At 37.2% G+C, this 19969-nt stretch overlaps 1 protein-coding gene across 2 annotated transcripts in view; it reads left to right on the top strand.

The window, feature by feature from the left end:
* Positions 1-7694: 7694 nt before the first annotated feature.
* armc10 (armadillo repeat containing 10) overlaps positions 7695-19969 on the top strand; it is a 32901-nt gene continuing 20626 nt past the window's right edge. Inside the window, exons 1-3 of one of the 2 annotated variants that reach the window (XM_039761021.1) lie at positions 7695-8030; positions 9849-9994; positions 19061-19195. In XM_039761021.1, coding sequence (XP_039616955.1) covers positions 7859-8030; positions 9849-9994; positions 19061-19195 — 453 coding nt within the window. In that variant the 5' untranslated portion in view covers positions 7695-7858. Of the gene's footprint in view, positions 8085-9848; positions 9995-19060; positions 19196-19969 lie in introns of both variants that reach the window. The other variant, XM_039761020.1, reaches the window with a different exon arrangement.

The raw sequence follows: 19969 nt of genomic DNA, 5'->3' as shown, positions 1-19969 counted from the left end.
TCATAGCTCATGCGTTTTAGTCTCAGAATCATACAGTTCTGGTCACTCTCCTCTGGACATTCTCCAGTACTCTAGACAAAGACTCATCAGTGAGTTTTATAACTTAAGCATAACAACACTTGTCTTGTACTCCACACATTGTGATACTTTTCCTAACATCCTCTTAGCCTTCCTGATCACTTCTGTGCTATGTTTTGATGTAGATAGTGAAGAGTCCAGTAGGACTCCTGGTCCTTCTCATAAGGTGTGCTTTCAAGTTTCAGATTTCCCACTGTATTTTCAAATCTAACATTTTACTTCCTGCATCAGGTTGTTTAAATTTACTTATACTTAGTTTCATGTGGGGCGGCACGATGGCTTCGTGGGTAGCGCTGCTGTCTCACACTTAGGAGACCCAGGTTCACTTCCCAGGTCCACCCTGCGTGGAGTTTGCATGTTCTCCCCGTGTCTGTGTGGGTTTCCTCTGGGTACTCTGGTTTCTTCTCACAGTCCAAAGACGTGCAAGTTAGGTGCATTGGTGATCGTACATTGTCCCTAGTGTGTGCTTGGTGTGTGTGTGTGTGTGCACTCTGCGGTGGGCTGGCGCCCTGCCCGGGGTATGTTTCCTGCCTTGCACCCTATGTTGGCTGGGATTGGGTCCAGCAGACCCCCGTGACCCTGTAGTTAGAATATAGTATGATGGATGGATGGATGGATAGTTGCCCTAGCCTATATGCTCTCCAAGTCCCTCTGTAACAATTTAGCCGATTCTGCCCTTCCATCTTGATTGCTATCATCTATGGACTTCACCAGCTTATTGATTATATCCTTATCCAGATTGTTTATGTATATTAAAAAGAACAGTGGTCTCAGCACTGAACCCTGAGGGACAGTTGCTATATTCTGAATTTCCACTTTTTTGTTTGATCAATAACCTCTCATGTGGTAAGTTATCAAACACCTTCTGAAAATCATATAAACCTCTTTGATTGTATTCTTTTATTGCTTCCTCATAGAATTCTAGCATATTAGTTAAACATAACCTTACTCATCTGAACCCATGTTGAGTTTTTGCTAATACTCCTGTTCTAGACATTTGCTGCTTGATAGTTTCTTTAATAATTCCTTCCATTTTACCTGTTATGCAAGTTAAGCTTACTGGGCCTGTGTTACTTGGATCAGACAGATTACCCTTTTTTATAAAATGACATAATATTTGTTAAGTCCGTTCTAATGTGGTGCAATCCTGTTATCTTGTTCAGGGTCACAGGGAACTGGTGCCTATTCCCACTGCTGAAATTGAACACACTCACTTACACTGGTCCAGTTTAGAGATGACAGTAACTTAATCTCAGTTGCTTTGGAACATTGTAGGAAAACCTACACAAACACTGGGAGAACATGCAGATTGTGGTCAGGTACAGGATTTGAACCAGAGAAACAAAACGCAGCAAATCTAATCATTGTGCCACCATAATAATTACTACAGGAATGTTTTTTGTATTATATTAATCTCAGAAAACTTTCTATATAGAAGTAAATTGAACGCATAAACAATATGAAGACTATGAAACAATTAGGACAGTATGACTCGTTGGAGGAAATGAGAAAGCCAGAGTCTGTAATAATATTTATCCAGAGTATTTTGTATATTATAACATTTTCAAACCTATTTAATGCAATTCAAGGTCGAGGGGGCCAGAGCTAAAGTTATCAAACAGCTCTGGATGGGTCACTGATCTACTACAGGCAGCCATGGATTGCTGAACAGGCCTGTTAGGCCCAGGCCCAGGGGCCCAAAAGTCAGCAGGGTCCTCATGAAAATTAAAACAATTGAGATTCGGAGGCTGAACCTATACACAGTGGTATAGCTTTTGGGCCTGCAGGGTAATATTTCAGTTGCAGGGGTCTTGCAGGGATTGTGAACTCTAGGTACCCTGAACCATACAGTGTTGTACAGTTTTTATAACAGCACCGGCTAAAGTAAAGATTCATTCCTTCTCAACTCATTTCACAGAATGTATTTAATAATCTGATCATGGTATGTAAAGGAAAAGCACAAAATTGACAGAACTCAAGATGTGTCATAAAACAATGTAATACTGCGTCATAAAAAACCTGTCTGTTTTCATCATTGTCTTGTGCTGATGTGGTCAAATGCAATCATAAAAAATAATGGTTTTCAAATGACATTTTACTGAGTTGTTTGGTTCCTGGAAGAACTATTATTTGACAAAGAACCATTTCATTATGGGAAGAGCTCTTTGTATATGCAGTTGGTTCTTTGGGGTTTGAAAAGATTCCTAATATGTGAAAAAAAAGAAGTCTTTAATGTCTAGTAGGCGACCTAGCCGAAAACCAACGGATCAAGAAAACCTGAACTTAGCCTGTGTTCTTGTATGTTGTAAGAGTTATTTTAAAATCTATATCTATAATTATGGAACATGTTACCAACTGATATAAATAAAACTTCTTTCTGAAACCTTCCTGTGGATGGTTTTTAGACAACCAAAAATGGTTCCCCTATGACACCTTTATTTTATTAAAGTCTTGTCTTTTTATTTGGGATCAAAATGTCTAGAATTGGCATGATTAAATGTATCTTGGAGAAGGCATAATACGTACTTTTTCCGAGATCTATTTCCATGTTGTTACTTTCAGAGGATTTCCATCAAGATGGCAAGGTTTCACAGCACCTAAGTTCTCATTAAGCAGAATCCACAAAAATGTAAACTGCTGTTGAAGGGTAAAAAGTGGACAGAGTCTATAAAGCAGGCATGATCATAGCCATCATCAGTTAAAGCAGAGAAGGAATGACCTTTACATATTCATTTGTCCTACTTATTGGGCTATACACAATTTGGGAAACAAAATTCATAAGAAATGTTTTACCTGGCTGCTACCCAAATATATAAACGTACATCACTAACACACTTCTACACCTCATAATTTACTTGTAATTTATATTGTATGTATTTATAATAAACATGTTCTGAGAGTTTTTGGGCAAGAAAGACATAAGTTTGGAGTTAAGGTAGGTATACAGTAACACTAATGGCACCAGAAAGTAACGATGTATTGATTAGCACATGCAAGGAGGAATTTTACTGTACTCTGAACCCTTGACATTAATGACTCTGTAAACCTGTAAACTGAGCAGTAGATATTAGTGGCAAGTACATGTGTCCTGGGCTGCAAGAATAAGCAACAAAAAAGATATAATCCTGAGCCACCTTGGTGGAAAGCAAGCAAAATGCAAAAATGAAAAACTTCTAAAAGATGAAACAGACCTGCAGAATGTACCATCAGTATCTTAGTTTTTTTTTTTTTTTTTTAAGCATATTCCAGGGCATTAAATAACTTTAGAAACAGTAACAAGAAAGTTATCTGAAAACCAAGCAAACCAGTACCCCATGGGAGAACCTTTACTTCTGAAGACTGATGACTACCAAACTCTGATGTGATGGAATCAGTGACATCAGAGTTAGGGGTGGCAAGGGGAGCAGATTCCAGGAGTTTAGCCCTTAATCTCAAGCTTTCTGCCCTGGATCATCAGCACAGCACTCCCCCCCCTTTCTATTATCGCAGAAGTCCAGCCCCTGATTTTCGATAACCAACCCCCTCTTCTTCTCTTGCTTTGTTCTGAAATGCATAAATGATTCACACAGAAACCCACTAGGGACACCCAACCCCAAACCCCTCAACTCTTGGACCCACAAAAATCAAATGCCTCCCCATTTTCAAAATCAAGTTGGAGCCAAGACCCTAATAAGTGCTAATGCTGGCAACACCCCTGGATAAAATTAGGGCAAAGTCAACCTCAGACATTTTCACCACCAGGCACAAAGTGACAGTTCTTGGTGTTGGAGCATAAGAGAAAGATACTAAAAGTGACAAGGTGAGATCCATTTTTATTGAGAAGGGTGTATTCAGAGGTGTTATGACAGGACAGGCAATTGTCTAGGGCCCCGAAATGGGAGATGGCCCCCGAATGTGTTCCCTTTAGATAGGCACTCATTGTAACAACAAACGTTCAGGACCCAAAACTTTGAGGCATAGTATAGTATCTACACACTACAAAGACATAATTGGAAACCCCAGTAAATGGGCCCAAATGCAAGAGTGTACAGTATGTGATGAACATTACTTTTTTAGTAACACTAAATGTAACCAAAGCCGATTTCATAAAGCATGGAGCGGGATACAGGTCTAGAAGGAAAAATTGGATTGACCAAGCTTGTTTAGACAGTTCGGCCATTACTGATTCAGTTTCAGTGCATGGTCAAAAACAGCAGTACCAGTGCAGCCACAGGGTGAATGGGTAAGAGTGAGATGGGGGTTTAGTAAATCAAAATTTAGTCTCTCAGCAAGTCCTGACTCTTCTTATCACTGTTACCTCAGGAAAGAGAACTTTTTCATCTTTAACCATGTGTCATTAGAGGCTTCCAGCACAAGCACTACTTTTAATACAGTGCAGTGGTCAAAGGTCTTTGAACCAGGAGGGACACAGTGGCTGCATGTGCTTTAGCCAAAGCCTGCAAACAGTGATTTTGAAAGTTAGGGTAATATCTTTAGTGCAATTTAAAAATAAAAATTATTGCAATTTAAAAATAAACATTATATTATTTGGACTTTTACTTTATCATTTAAATATTAAGATATCCAGTTTGCATATGTTTTTAATCACCATGTGCATTATTTATTTTAATTTATTTAACTTTCTCACTAATTTAGATTTTTAAAATCTACTTCATTATTATTGCTTTTCTATTTTCTGTAAAAATGTTGCATTTGTTGTGTTTTATTTATATGACTAGGGGGTTCCGCCCCCCACTCGCTTCGCTAGCCCACCCCCAGGCTTGGTTGACCGGATATACAATTTAAAGAGATTGTTATTTTCATGAGAATTGTTACATATGTATTATTTTCACTTTTACTTCAAAACTTTTGTAAAAACAATATTTGGAATTAACGTTTCTTCAAGATCGCATTGAATTTTGATTCTGTGTTTGGACTTATTATGTCATCTAGAATGTATAAAATTATTGTACTGTTAAAATTTATAAGAGCTGAGAGCACAGGAAGTGTGTCTGACAAAAGCATTCACACTGAGAGGTTAGATGACCGTGGTCTCGTTTGAAAATTATTGTAAGTAGGGCGTGACTTGAAAGAATCTCATGTTAAAAGTCTCCGTCTCCCTGGCAACACGAATTAGACGATCTACAAGTCTCCGACTTAAAGTTTAAATCTGAACAATATATTCGATCTATTTTCGCTATTCTGTTATTTCACTGAGTAATAATTTCCATTTGTTTGCACTAATGTGATCCTATCCTTTTTTTGAGACTTTTGAATTTTCGTACTTCTATTATCTCTAACCTGCTATGCATGTATACCACACCAACATTAATGAATCCTTTGTGATCTACTCTTTGTCCTTTATTTCCAGCCCCAGGCGTGGTTAAGCCTCTTTCTTGCGGGACATGTAACACTGCTCGTGTTGTAAACTTGAACGCACGCTAAGGAGATGCGGTCAGATCAGCTGCTGTCTTACTGCTGCTGCTGGTGAGCTGTGTGTACTGCTTGTTGTGCTGCACGTCGATCATTTAAAAGTCTGTACAGCAGCTTTCCTTTTGTCTCACTGCCTTGTCTCACGTGACGTCAAAGTGTCTTCCAAGAAGATCACGTCTTGTCTCCCTCCTCTCCCTCCCAAGATTTTTTTTTATAATAGAGATGTTTTTTATAAATTTAAAATAAAGGATTTGTGTTTATTAAATTCTTCCTGTTGATCTTATTCATTTAGACTTTTTACCATGTTGAGACTCAGAGCAGAGTGATTTGGGGAGGGGGGGGGCCATGGAGTTTTTTTTGCATAGACCCCAGAGTTTTTAAAATTGCCTCTGGGTGTATGAGCATTTTACAATTAGTGGTTTGACTATGCAGTGAGAGACTAGCACACTGCAGTAAGCACCAAGTCTTATAACAACTGATATCTTCATAATTATTCTACATTTCTTCTCTGATTGTGTCTTCTACTGAACCTGAACCTGATAAAAAGTGTTTGTGTGTACTGAGTGGTCAAGTTAGGATATTAACCAAAAAAAAGTCTGAATTAGCATAAGCCACCCTAATTTTGAGGTGTTCATAACAAATGTAATGATTTATTTCATGAGGTAGGAGTACGTAATAAACAATAGTTTTGTCAAATATTCAAAGTATTAAAATGCGTGCTTTAGTTTAAACTAGTGAGAAAGCCCAAACAACCCTATTGTGAAGCAGTGATAAAATCAATGGGAAAACCTGTTGGAGACCACTATTAACGAAGTGGTATTTAGAATAATGGAAGAATCAACATGTATACAAATCTACTAGTGGCTGTAGTTGATTGGCTAAGATGATAGAATTCTGCATATTAAGAGTCAGATGATGTGATGTATTAGATAAGGTAGTGGTAATGGGAAAGTATAAAAGGGAATGAAATGTTCTCTTGACTGCTCACTACATGGGCCGAGACATTTCTACATATCAATGTGCAAATAAGGAATTGCTCTGCATTTTCATCTGGTCTCACTGAATGACAATTGAAAATAGAGGGATATTTTTTCTTCAACAAGGCTACTTGAGCTAAGAATTAAGTGACAATGAACTGAGCTTGTATGATTACCTTTTTTCAAGAATTCTAAGTGTTTTGGATTACAGTGTATGAAATTTTAATGCTGCCTTCCAGGGACATGTCTGGGGGAAGTTTACATGTTCTTCTGTGTCTGCATGGGTTTTCCTCCCACATCCCAAAGGCATACATTACTTTAATCTGAAAAATCAGGGTCTGTTATGACTTGAGTGTGGGTGTGTGCATAAGTTTGCTCAAAATTATGCACAATACAGCTTGGGTTCAATTGTGTGGGAATGAAACACGGATCCCCTGATCCATGAAGCAGTATTATCAACTGCTGTTCCATCCTTTGTTGTCGACTGGCAACAGTAAATTGGCCTAAACTAAGTTGGTACATGATGCAATGCTACAATAGACTAGGATGCAATTTTGGAGAAGGTTCTCATTTCACCAGTTTAGGGCCATAAGTGCTAGCCATGACTGCAAACAGCACTAGGGCAGAATAAACCTCCAGTGAACATTTCTACCCAAAATTTGCAGTTGCAAATAACCTTCTCTAAGAACTAAAATAAGAGCCCAAGAGGTCGGAGACAGCTATATTAACAGATATGTCAACATTCTACCAAATTCCTTATTTCTGAAAAGTCTGACTTTTTGGGTTAAGGTAAATTTCTTGGATTGGTTTTAGTAACAAAGTGTTTTCAGCTTGCCTTTACTAAGCATAAAGTCACACAAAGAAGGTACGGGGTGCTTTGAAAATGGTCATTGTTTAATGCCCAGTAGCAGGTACCGGAAAACGTTAAAAAAATAATTTACACCATCCCGTCAAGACGTCCGATGTGTTTAATAAGTGCTACAGTCCCCACAATTTCCTTTACATATTCCATGTCTTTATGTATATTTAATCCTGCAACTTATTTACAAAATCTACAATGGGTTTGGAAGATGGATAAATACCATTTCCGTATTTTACAGGCTTTTGTTCTTTTTCTCCTTTATGACCTCAGTCTGGACTGTCTGCATCCGCGCCAATGCAAGTGGATAGTATTGACTCGACTTGCGCCTCTGGGGGGGTGGGTAAAAGTTCAAGCAAACTCCGGAAAAGATTGTAGTCGTCCAGTTCTGCCGCAGTAAAGACTTGTCATGCCGCGCATCCGCGAAAAGAGTTGCTGCCAGTAAAAGGATGGAGTGGGAATTGACAGATACTCTTTAATCGTAATATTTACAATTCCATTTTATAAAACAAAGGACATCCTATAGACAACAATGGGTGAAAACAGCGGTGGTATTTGGAAACTCTCAAGTTCGAAAGTGGCTTTGGCTGTGCTGGCCGGAGCAGGCGTTTCTTACGGACTGTACAAACTGGCTTTCTGCAATTCTTGTCTAAGAAAGTCATTACAGGATGGGCGTTCTGTTGAAGCTGCACGGCAGGAAAGAGGTTTGCTGGATAAAGTGTCGGGGTTGTCTGTAATTCCTAGCGACGAGTCACATGGTAATTGTTATTTTAGTGCAGTGGTCTACTGTTTAGACAACCACTCGGTGGACGCGTGGGTTTAAGTGTAGTTGAGATAACGGCACCCGTCCCTTAACCCTTGCAGTTGTATGTTACTTCTCAAGCTGCAGCGTGATTTCAACGAAAATAACGCACAGAGGTGTTTAAGTGTTGAATGTTTGATAACTGTACATTTAGTCCATCAATTTTCTAAACCTGTGTGCTCAAGTCCTAGTATCAGAACATCGATAACACAAAATATTTTCATACAAGTTTTTTGTACGCTGGCAAATGCCCCAGGACTCCACGGAGTTAGAAATAATACATTTAATGGATCAAAATTATCATGGTTATATAATGTTTGCATTTAAGAATTGCAGGCCTCTAACAATCAAATTATGGTAGAAAATAACTTGACTAAGTGCAATTTTGTTAATTTGCATGTGACATTTGCAGGTAATTTTTCTTCTTTTAATAATGTTGATTATTAACACATAGTAAATACTGTTTAAAAAGTCATGTGTTTGTAAACTGTGCTACTTTACCCCAATTTCAGGTATAGCCTTGCATATCACAAAAGATGCGCGAGTTATTTGTTCAGGTTTCTTTAAATTGGACCAAGATGAAGATGATTTTCTGTGTCCTTTTGTGTGCCTTAATGGAGTGGCGCCTGACATTGTCAAACTTTGTGACCATGGGCAAGAATTTTAACCAGTCATTGATCAAGCTGTAGACATGTGTTGACCCCAGGTGGAAATGTCTTTTTTTCTTTCTTTATTCACTTCTAATTTGGTCATAATTTTTCACAGAGACACTAACAGAGTAATTAACAATGAAATATATTCAGTACATGTGGAACTTAGGGGAACATACTTAAGAAAGCAAGCAGTTTCTGGTATTTTTAAAGACAACTGCACATAATTTCAAAAGGAAACCGATATAGAACACACCATATTAAAAGGTTGTGTATTCTTCTGTCTTTAGCAACTTTTTTTTTCCTTCACAATACAAACCTGTCCTCCAAAAATGTGTACAGATTACATCATAGCAGGAAAACAGTCCTGGTACAATTAACATTCACTTTCTTTTGCTGTAGGACAATATTTTCTGGCGTAATAGAACACTTATATTATGGCAGAAGAATTTACAAATGTGCACATGACAATTCTGTCAATGAAGTTATTTATCTGGCTGGCTAATTATGTTTTATTCATGGCTGATTCGCTTAACTGGTCACCTCATTCTGGGAGTCTGTAATTTAGAGTTCTCTGGCTTGTTAAATTATAAAGCAAATAATGCAGTGTAAGAAAAAAAAAATGCTAGAAAGCAGTCTCCTGGAGAAAGGGTGCAAAAAAGAGTTTGAGGACTGTTGTGTATAATGAATGTATTAATGCAATGCAAGAAATAGAGTAGAATTAATGTGCACAGCACATTTAAAAATGAGTTGCACAGTATCTAATATTTTTAGCTTTACAGTTTTATCAGGTGCTTATTATTAATTTTTTTTTTTTTGCAAGTGCTTGCTTACAGCATACATGGACCTTTTTATTCACTTATTGAACACTTCTTTATGTATGCAATTAGCCAAGGTCTCCCAGTTTGCTTAAATATATCACTTTTCCATTGAGAACATAGCAACAAAATATATACTAACTTTCTGTCACTAATAATTTTTAGCACTACACAGGTGTCAGCTTATTTTTTAGCATATAAGATGATGTATTATTGTCCGTTCTTCTCAATAACAACACTGCATTTTTACAGATGTATTTACTTCTCAGTCAGCAAGCAACCTGGAACCAGAGCATCTAAAAATGCTGATACTTTTGCTTCAAACCAGTTTGGACCCATCTAGTAGGAAAAAGGCATTAGTGACTTTGGGAAACAGTGCAGCTTTCTCTGTTAATCAGGTCAGTGATTATAACAGCAATGTGTCTGTTTATGTTTAGAAGCTTGTATTTTTTATAAACATGTGCCTTTAGATTATGATTCTGTTAAACAGCAAACTCATGAATATCCAAAATGATGTAGTTTTATCTCATACTTAGTTGTTTTATGTTTATTTTTTAATTTATTTCTTTTTAATTTTGTCATTTGTAAGTATTCCATGAAAGTGCATAAATTAATTTACAAGTAAGACACCAATCAGCCACAACATTACAACCATTGACCACTTATATTATACCATTGACAGGTGAAATAAATAACATTGATTCTCTTGTTACAAAAGCACCTGTCAAGGTGTTGGTCATATTAGGAGGCAAGTAAACAGTCAGTTCTTGATGGTGATGTATTGGAAACAGGAAAAATGGGCAAGTGAAAGGATCTGAGTAACTCTGACAAGGGCCAAATTGTGACAGCTAGATGACTTGGTCAGAGCATCTCAAAAATGGCAGGTCTAATGGGGTATGTCCACTGTGCAGTGGTTATTACTTACCAAAAGTGACAGTATCATAGCCATCCAAGGCTCACTGATGCAAATCGGGAGTAAAGGTTAGCCCATCTGGTTCAATCCCACTGCTACTAGCACAAATTCCTAAACAGCTTCATTCTGGTCATGAAAAAAAAGCATCAGAATACACAGTGCATCGAAGCTTGGTGCATATGAGGCTAAGTTGCTGCTGATCAGTCAGAGTGACTGTGCTGGCTCCCTATCCACCACCTAAAGTGCTTGCATCGCACACGTGAATTGGACCATGGTGCAATGGAAGAAGGTGGCTAGGTCTGACCGATCATGTTTTCTTTCAGGTCATGTGAACAGCTTGGTGTATGTGCGTCATTTACCTGGGGAAGAAATTTTAGTAGGATGCACTAATGGAAGAAGGCCAGCTGGAGGAGAAGGTGTGAAGCTCTGGAGAAAGTTCTGCTGGGAAACCTTGGGTCCTGGCATTTATTTTGACACATATCACCTAACTAAAGATTGTTGCAGACCACATACACTCCTTCATGGCAACTGTATTTCCTGATGGCTGTGGCTTCTTTCAGTTAGGATAGGGCACCCTGCTGCACTGCAAAAATTGTTCAGGAATGCTTTGAGGAGCATGACAAAGAGTTCAAGGTGTTGACTTGGCCTCTAAATTCCACCGGTTTCTGTTGGATGTGCTGCAAAAACAAGGCCCACCTCACAGCTTACTGGACTTAAAGGATCTACTGCTACCCCTTCAGAGGTCTTGTAGATTCCATGCTTAGATAGCTGTTTTGGTGGCACAAGGAGGACCTACAGAGTATTAGGAAGGTGGTTTTAATGTTGTGGCTGATCAGTATATAGCATTATTCAGATTAGTTCAGATCAGACGCTTCTTCCCCTATCCATCTAAAAAGCAGAGAAAGAAAGTTCTAATGTGAAGTAATAAACACACAAAATATCTACATTTCAACAGTTCATTGTGAAAAGCATTAATAAATGCATTCAGGATTTTTAAGAACGGTTTGGATGGTTCTTTATGAATTGAATTTAAATTATTCATAATTTTAAGTAAAATATAACATTCTTTTTATGTTGTGATATAGTAGATGAGTTGGGGCTCTTCTAATTGAGGAAGATACAACTTCCTTGTGTGGGTTATCATAATAGATTAATCATTAATCATGACCCCAGAGTAATTACACTCAAGTGAAAGTGTAAGCACACCCCATGGAATGTTGTTTTCCTTTTTTAGAATATATATGAACATAACAAGATTTCACTTGTTATGGGGACGTAGAACATGAAATTCTTGCAAGACACATCCTACTTAGAACCAATATCAAATAAGACCATGGGCAGCAAAACACTCAAGTCGTATAAATTCTTTGAGCACACACAGATCCAGGGCTCTCACTGGATATAAAGCGTATAAGGACAATATGTTATAAATGAAACGTCGAAGACTAAGCGGAAGAAGAAAGCAGCGCGGAGAAAAGAGACTCAAAAGCACTGGAGAGAAAAAAGAGCGAAAAAGAATAATCTAGGTGCAAATTCAGAAAATAAGGAAAGTAATAGCCAGGAACAAGTGGAATTGAAAAAAAGCGTGTCCAATCGGGCTCAGAATTAAAAGACAGAGAGTAAAAGACAAAGTAGAACTTCATAAAGATGTTCACAAACATTGCCACTATACACATGCAGAGCAGGTTAGAGATTATGAATCCAGTGGAATTTGAAAGGCTCAAAAAAAAACGGCGTGATACACGTGGAGAAAAGTAGGAAAATTAGAAAGTATAAAAAAAGAAAGTAAAGATTGCAGTAGCGCAAACAAACAGAAATTATTATGCAAAAAAAGGAAAATAATCACCACGGACCAGGACAGGACAAAGCGAGGTCAGAAATAAATGACAGAGTAGAAAACAAAGGAAAACGTCCTAAAGAGGTTAAAAAACAAGTGGGCAAAACACATGCAGAGCAGGTTAGAGATAATGAAAACTGGAATTCAAAAGACTCAAAAAAAATGTAGGCGCGAAACACATGCAGAGCAAAACACAGAATATGAAAGCAGAAAAAAACGACAGTGTCAAAACAAAGAAAGTAAACATTGCATTAGCGCAAACAAAGAGAAATTATTACTCGGAGAAATAACGAAAAGGCGAGTAAAGATCGAATATATGGACATAGGTGATATGTCAGAAGTATGTAAATATTGTAAGGCTTGGAAGTTTAAGTGAGAGAATTTCAAAAACAGGGTTTACCTCACATGCATTTATTGGTTACTTTGCAAAAAAAATTATTAACTGCTGATGATGTAGATTGTTTTGTCTGTGCTGAAATTCCAAACAGAGAATCCTATCCTGAATTATGGTACAAAGTCATTAAACACATGTCTCACTGACCTCATTTAAAAGATTCAGCATATTGGGACTCAAAATATTCCAAATATTGTTTTTACAGAAGTTCTGAAATAAAAGTGAAACTAACAATTCAAAGAAAAAAAAAATCTTAAAAGTGTGTATCTGGAAAACCAAACACAGGGGATGGCGAGCGAAGCAAGTAGGGGGTAAAGCCCCCTAATAATTTCATTAATGAAAAACAGATCTGCCGCTTCTGACTGTGGCAAAAGTAAGCTAGCTGGTATTGGAAGGCAAGCAATGTGGCGTAGTGGTTAGGACTCCGGACTTCAATCACAGAGGTTGTGAGTTCAGATCCTGCTACTGGCTCTGTGTGACCATGAGCAAGTCATTTCACTTGCCTGTGCTCCAATTGTAAAAACAAATAAATTTAACCAATTATATCTCTTATGTTGTAAGTGACCTTGGATAAAAGGAATCCGCCAAATAACAAGTAATAATTTTGCCCCTTTTGAATGAAACCACCTCATGTAACTGTTTGCTCTAACTGTCTACCAGTCCCTCTTGCATTCAGTTGTAAGAAGGTTTTTTACACTCCTCCATGAAGAGTTCTTCCCGCTATGTGAGGTTTAAGTGCTGTCTTGCATTTACAGCCCATTTCAAATCCCCCCACACCATTTCAAATGGATTCAGATCCAGGGTTTGACTTGGCCATTCCAGAAACCTCCATTTCTTTCTTTTACGCCATTCCTTGGAGGATTCACTGGTATGTTTAGAGCCACTATCATACTGCAAACTTCAGACTGAGCTTCAGTCTTCTGACGTATGGTTTCACATTTTCTTCAAGGAACCCTCAGGTGAGTTATATGGTGGTGGGCTGCCTAGACCCTGATGCAGAAAATCAGCTCTAAACCATAACATTTCCAACAACTTGCTTTACAGTTGTTATCAGGTTCTTCTGATCAAATGCTGTTTTTGGTTTTTGCCAGATATGACTTCTGGTACTGTGGCCAAATAACAAACTTGCCTGTCCAGAGTCCATTGTTCCAGAAGGCCTGGGTTTTGTGTAAGTGCTCATTGGCCAACTTTAGTCTTGCCCTGAGGTTTTCTGAAAAGCAAAGAATTCCTAGCACACTTTCCATGTAGATCTTCTTTGTGCAACGTCTTTCTAATGGTAGACACCTACACTTTGACTTGAATAAGTGTCAAGAGCTTCCTGTAGTTCATGTGAGTCTGAGGTCATTAGAGACTTATTGCAGTATCATGTATTCTGCTCCATGGGCAGAATATGCTGGGACAGTCTGGCTTGGACAAGCTGGCAATTGTTTGAAATCTTCTCCACATGTAGATGATCTTCTAGTCAGTGGAGTATTTGATTTCCAATTGTTTGGAGATGTTTTTAAATGCCTTCCCAGACTCTTAAGCAACAGAAGGACTCACAGAACTCTTTCAATCTAGGCATGTTGATAACACAAACTTAAACAACAAAGAGCAAAACAAACTAAATATCTGAGGTTTAATTAAGACCAGTTCCACCATGATCCTCTGTAAAGAGACTCTTATCATTTCCACTTAATCTGGAACACCTGATTTTAATTTCAGGTATTTGAGGTAGTGATAAATGTAGGGATGTACATACATTTTTCCATATACAAAGTTTGCATTTATGTTCATTTATATTATATAAAGGACTGTATAATGTAAATGTGGCATACTGTTTGCTATATTATATCACCCTATAGGTACTAATTAAATGAAGATCAAATCTTGATATGTCCACATATGTTAAAAAAGAAAAAGTATTTCATGGAGTATGCTTACATTTTCACATGACACAGTATATGAACCCAAGAGTGTTTGATAAAAATTAAATGATTCAATCCCAACAAGGTTTCAGCAGAAGATGTTCTCACTATATATATATATATATATATATATATATATAGACCGAAAGCCTGTCTCAGTCCACTACAGGGCACCCACACTCTCATTCATATAAGGTTAATTTGGAATCACTAGTGATTCTCAAAACATATTTACAGTTATTCCAAATATTACAGTCAGTAACTGCCGAAAAAAAGCGGTTTTATCGTTCATTTATTACGATTATAGATATTGTATAGGTATTTTAGACTTAGTTTACTGTTCAGGTACCCATTTCCTTGCAGCGTTGTGTCCCCCATCCCCACGCCTCCCACGTAATTGACTGCCTGCCCATATAAGGCCGTCCTTCGCTCCGGTCTCTTCATTCCCTTCCTTGGTTCGCCAAGGTATTCACGTCTCCCTGCTGATAACTGCAGCCTTTTTATTTAATCCACGGCTTCTCCGCTGTTTTATTGTTCATTTATTACGATTATAGTTATTCTGTAGGTACCCATTTCCTTTATCATTCCAACCGTACCCGCATTAACATGTCTGTTGAGGTGATTACCATCGATCAAAGAACTGTCACTTACCGTGTGGTTTCCATGCCCGGAGATGCAGCCTGCCTTTTCCATTCTCCGTGTTACATATTGCACGGCCATATCAGGCTCAATCTTGATATCCGGAGGAACATTGTGTCTTATGTATTGAATGACTGGGACAGGTTCAAGGTGTGGACTGATGATGGTACAGGAGATAATTATACTACACAGGGGCACTATAAGAGTGAAATACTTAAGCCCTTCACCTATGCTTCTGCATGTGAGTTGATGGCTACCTCTGAATTGTTCGGTTGTCGCTTTCAAGTGTACTGAAATGGCCAAAAATTTTACACCTTTGGAGAACTGCCAATAACTCTAGACGAAAACAACTTTGTGACGCTGCTGCCAAATACTCACAGAAAAATCCACAAGTTCATAGACATGCTGTCGCTAAATACTCGCAGGCAAATCCACAACTTAATAGAGACGCTGCCGCTAAATACCCACAGGCAAATCCACAAGTTCATACAGACGCTGTTGCTAAATATTTGCAGGCAAATCCACAAGTTAATACCGGGAATGCCTGTTAAACATCTTAGATTCACGAGTAGCGATTTGGATAGTGAACAGTTTAATGAATTAAACCTCTATCTTTACAACAGTTGACATACACGGAATGTAACTTGGAACACAACACGTCCTCCAAACACGAACCTGATTGAAAGAAATAATGATAATCAAATCCTTGATGACAGCAACACTCATAACAGTGACAAAACAATTACATTGACAATCATGTTATGTTATTTTTAAAATGTTTTCTTTTTCATAACTTCTTTAACACACTACTTCTCCGCTGCGAAGTGCGGGTATTTTGCTAGTATAAAGTACTAGCAGAATACCCGCGCTTCACAGAGGAGAAGTAGTGTGTTAAAGAAGTAATGAAAAAGAAAAGGAAACATTTTAAAAATAACGTAAGATGATTGTTAATGTAATTGTTTTGTCATTGATATGAGTGTTGTCACATCTATCTATCTATATCTATATCTATATATATATATCTATATCTATATCTATATATCTATATATATATATATATATATATATATATATATATATATATAGATATATAGATATCTCTATCTATATCTATATATCTATATATATATATATATATCTATACTAATAAAAGGCAAAGCCCTCACTGACTGACTCACTCACTCACTGACTGACTTATCACTAATTCTCCAAGTTCCCGTGTAGGTAGAAGGCTGAAATTTGGCAGGCTCATTCCTTACAGCTTACTTACAAAAGTTAAGCAGGTTTCATTTCGAAATTCTACACGTAACGGTCATAACGGTCAAAAACGTCCGCCATGTTGAACTTTCTTATTTATGGCCCCATCTTCACGAAATTTGGTAGGCGGCTTCCCGGCGCTAGCCAAAACCGATGTACGTACTTATTTCGTGGTATGGCGCCATTGTCGGCCGCCATATTGAATTTTCCAACGTCACCAATTTTCAGACTTCCCGTGTAGGTAGAAGGCTGAAATTTGGCAGGCCCATTCCTTACAGCTTACTTACAAAAGTTAAGCAGGTTTCATTTCGAAATTCTACGCGTAACGGTCATAACGGTCAACAACATCCGCCATGTTGAACTTTCTTATTTATGGCCCCATCTTCTCGAAATTTGGTAGGCAGCTTCCCTCCACTAACTGAAACCAATGTACATACTTATTTCGGTAGTATGATGCCACTGTCGGCCGCCATATTGAACTTTTCAACAGTCTTTGTTACTTATGGGCCCATCTTCAAGAAATTCTATCGATCAAAGAACTGTCACTTACCGAGTGGTTTCCATGCCCGGAGATACCACCTACCTTTTCCATTCTCTTTGTTACATATTGCACGGCCATATCAGGCTCACTCTTGATATCCGGAAGAACATTCTGTCTTACGTATTGAATGACTGGGACAGGTTCAAGGTGTGGACTGATAACGGTACAGGAGATAATTATACTACACAGGAGCACTAGAAGAGTGAAATGCTTAAGCCCTTCACCTATGGTTCTGCATGTGAGTTGATGGCTGCCGCTGAATTGTTCGGTTGTCGCTTTCAAGTGTACCGAAATGGCCAAATATTTTACACCTTTCGACAACCGCCAATGCCTCTTAAACATCTTAGATTCACAGGTGACGATTTCAGTAGTGGACAATTTGATGTTTATGAATGTTTAAACTCTCAAAAGATGGATGTGATTTTATCGAAGAAACCGGTTGTGTGCTTACAACGCTTGACAGATGCCAAATGTCACTTCAACACAACAAATCCTGCAAATACTGTCGTAATTGAAACAAACCATGAAACTCAAACCGATTATGACAGCAGCAATCCAAGCTGTGAGATTTGAGACAAGATTACTGTTCACATGGCCAACTGTAAGTTACATGCTCAAGAGTAAGCTCAGCGCACAGCTTGGTCATATTACAACCGGAGGGCCGAACTCACAATGTGGTATATAAAGAGATCCTTAACAAATAATTATTGGTATATTGTCCCACAGTTTAAAAAGGTTTAATTTTCTTCTTAATAAAAATTTGAATGCAGTAATTCACTGCTGCGAAGCGCGTTTATTTTGCTAGTATATATATATAGCTAAATACAAAAATGATTATAAAGTCATACTAACTATGGAAAGTCCTTATCATTTATTTTAGATTGCATTACAAGCAAGCAATAGTTATTTTAGCTAAGCATAACACTCAAACAATCTGTAGTCATTGCAGTAAAGAATTTGCACTTGCAATGCGTCATGTCAAGTGCAATATCAATCACAATGTTAACTTTTACATTATGAGCTGTACATTCTTGTTTACTTGTTTTATTTATTTAAAAGCTGCATCTCATGTAAATAATCCTACATTATTTTAACCTATTATTTCTGTATAATGAAATGTAGTTGTTGTAAACCTATAAACAGACAAGTAAATCAGAACATATAAAACATGTATATTAAATAACCACAAGTTAATATTTAAACTTAAAAAAGCAAAAAGAAAATCTATACTTCAGCACAAATGCAATTGCTATTAAATAAAAATATTGAATGTTTTCATATTTTTTCTATATGTTTTATGTAAATTGAATTTCAAAAAATTTGGTAAGTTTTGTCATGTAAATTACTTGTACAGCTAATAAATGTCTTTGAAATGATCGACACAAAGTGCCACAAACAGAAATTTGTGATCTTCTTGGAAGACACTTAAAAGACTCGCTAGATGAAAGAGATTGGCCAGCAGATGATCCAACAGCAACTCCTTAGTGTGCATTCAGCCACCCTCCCTTCACAGTGTAAGCAGCAATGTGAGAGTATGGCAAAAGGACAGCTGCCTGTCTTTGAAATGAGTGCCACAAAAGAGATTTAACCACGCCTGGAGCTGGAAATCAAGGACAAGTATTGTTTTCACAAAAGTTTTAAAGTAAAAGTGAAAATAATGCATATGTAACAATTCCCATGAAAATAACAATCTCTTTAAATTGTATATCTGCTAAACCAAACCCGGGGGTGGGCGAAAAAAAGCGAGTATGTATATAAATCCCTTAAAAGATATATAACTTTCAGTTAAAAGAAACAAGACTGTTTGCTGTATCTGACTACATTGTATCTTATATTTTGTTCAATGTGTGGTATTTCTTTCAAATGAATGGTAATTTTTTAAGAGATTTCAGATGTTTGAAATAATAATCAGCAATAAAACTTGTTAGAAGTGTTTTATTCCTTATTTTAATATAGGTTTCTGATTTTACTTACAGGACTATATTCGTGAAATGGGTGGTCTTCATATCATTGCAGGCTTGCTATCAGATCATGATTCCGACATCAAAGTTCAGACTTTGAATGCCCTGAGTAACCTAAGTATGAATGTGAAAAACCAAGAGTTATTAAAGGTAAATCTAAGGTTCTTTACAAGTTTACATTTTTTACACTTCAGTTTTAAATGGATTTACAAAAGAAGTATTATATTTATTAAGAGAATTAAAATTTTAAGTGGATGGAAATTATTTGAATATGTTCTAGATACTGAAAATGCATACAAGCCTGTCATTCACCCTTTTCTAAATCGTTCAGTCATTTTAGATTTAAAAGATAAATTTGCCTGAATGTGGTATGTGAGGTTGTAGTGAATATTTATAATTAACAAATGCATACATAAAAATCTCTGTCAGTATGTATTGAAACATTTTACAAAATTAGGAAAGTGCAACAGCCAGCGTCTTTCAATATAAGTAAGCATCACATGATTGGATGATTCTATTTAGACTTAAAACGGTTTAGAAATGTAAGGTTAGTCAGTGCAAACAATTGAACATGTCAGTAGTAGAGGGCAAAAATAAAGCTTTAAATAAAGCTTTAAATTTGTAGTGTTCTTATCTACTTCATGTTTGTTTTTGAAATTATTTTGCTATTGGTGTTATTATTCATTTGAGGCAAGAGAGGATGTCTATACCTAATCTCATTAATTTCTACAGGTGCATGGTTGTGTCCAACCTGTATTACATTCTGGCGTGGTACCTGATCAGCTCAGGACCACAAAATATTGGTAACTACAAATAATGTGAAGGCAGCAAAGACAATTACTGATAAACAGCTCCCTTCTGTCCTGGACATATACTGTATAATGAATGTTGCCTTAAAAAGCAAACAGTATTATTAAATACCTC

Source organism: Polypterus senegalus, chromosome 8, assembly GCF_016835505.1.
Source record: "Polypterus senegalus isolate Bchr_013 chromosome 8, ASM1683550v1, whole genome shotgun sequence".
NCBI lineage: Eukaryota > Metazoa > Chordata > Cladistia > Polypteriformes > Polypteridae > Polypterus > Polypterus senegalus.
Note: the sequence above shows the minus strand (reverse complement) of the source record. Positions and strands in the feature narration are given on the sequence as shown.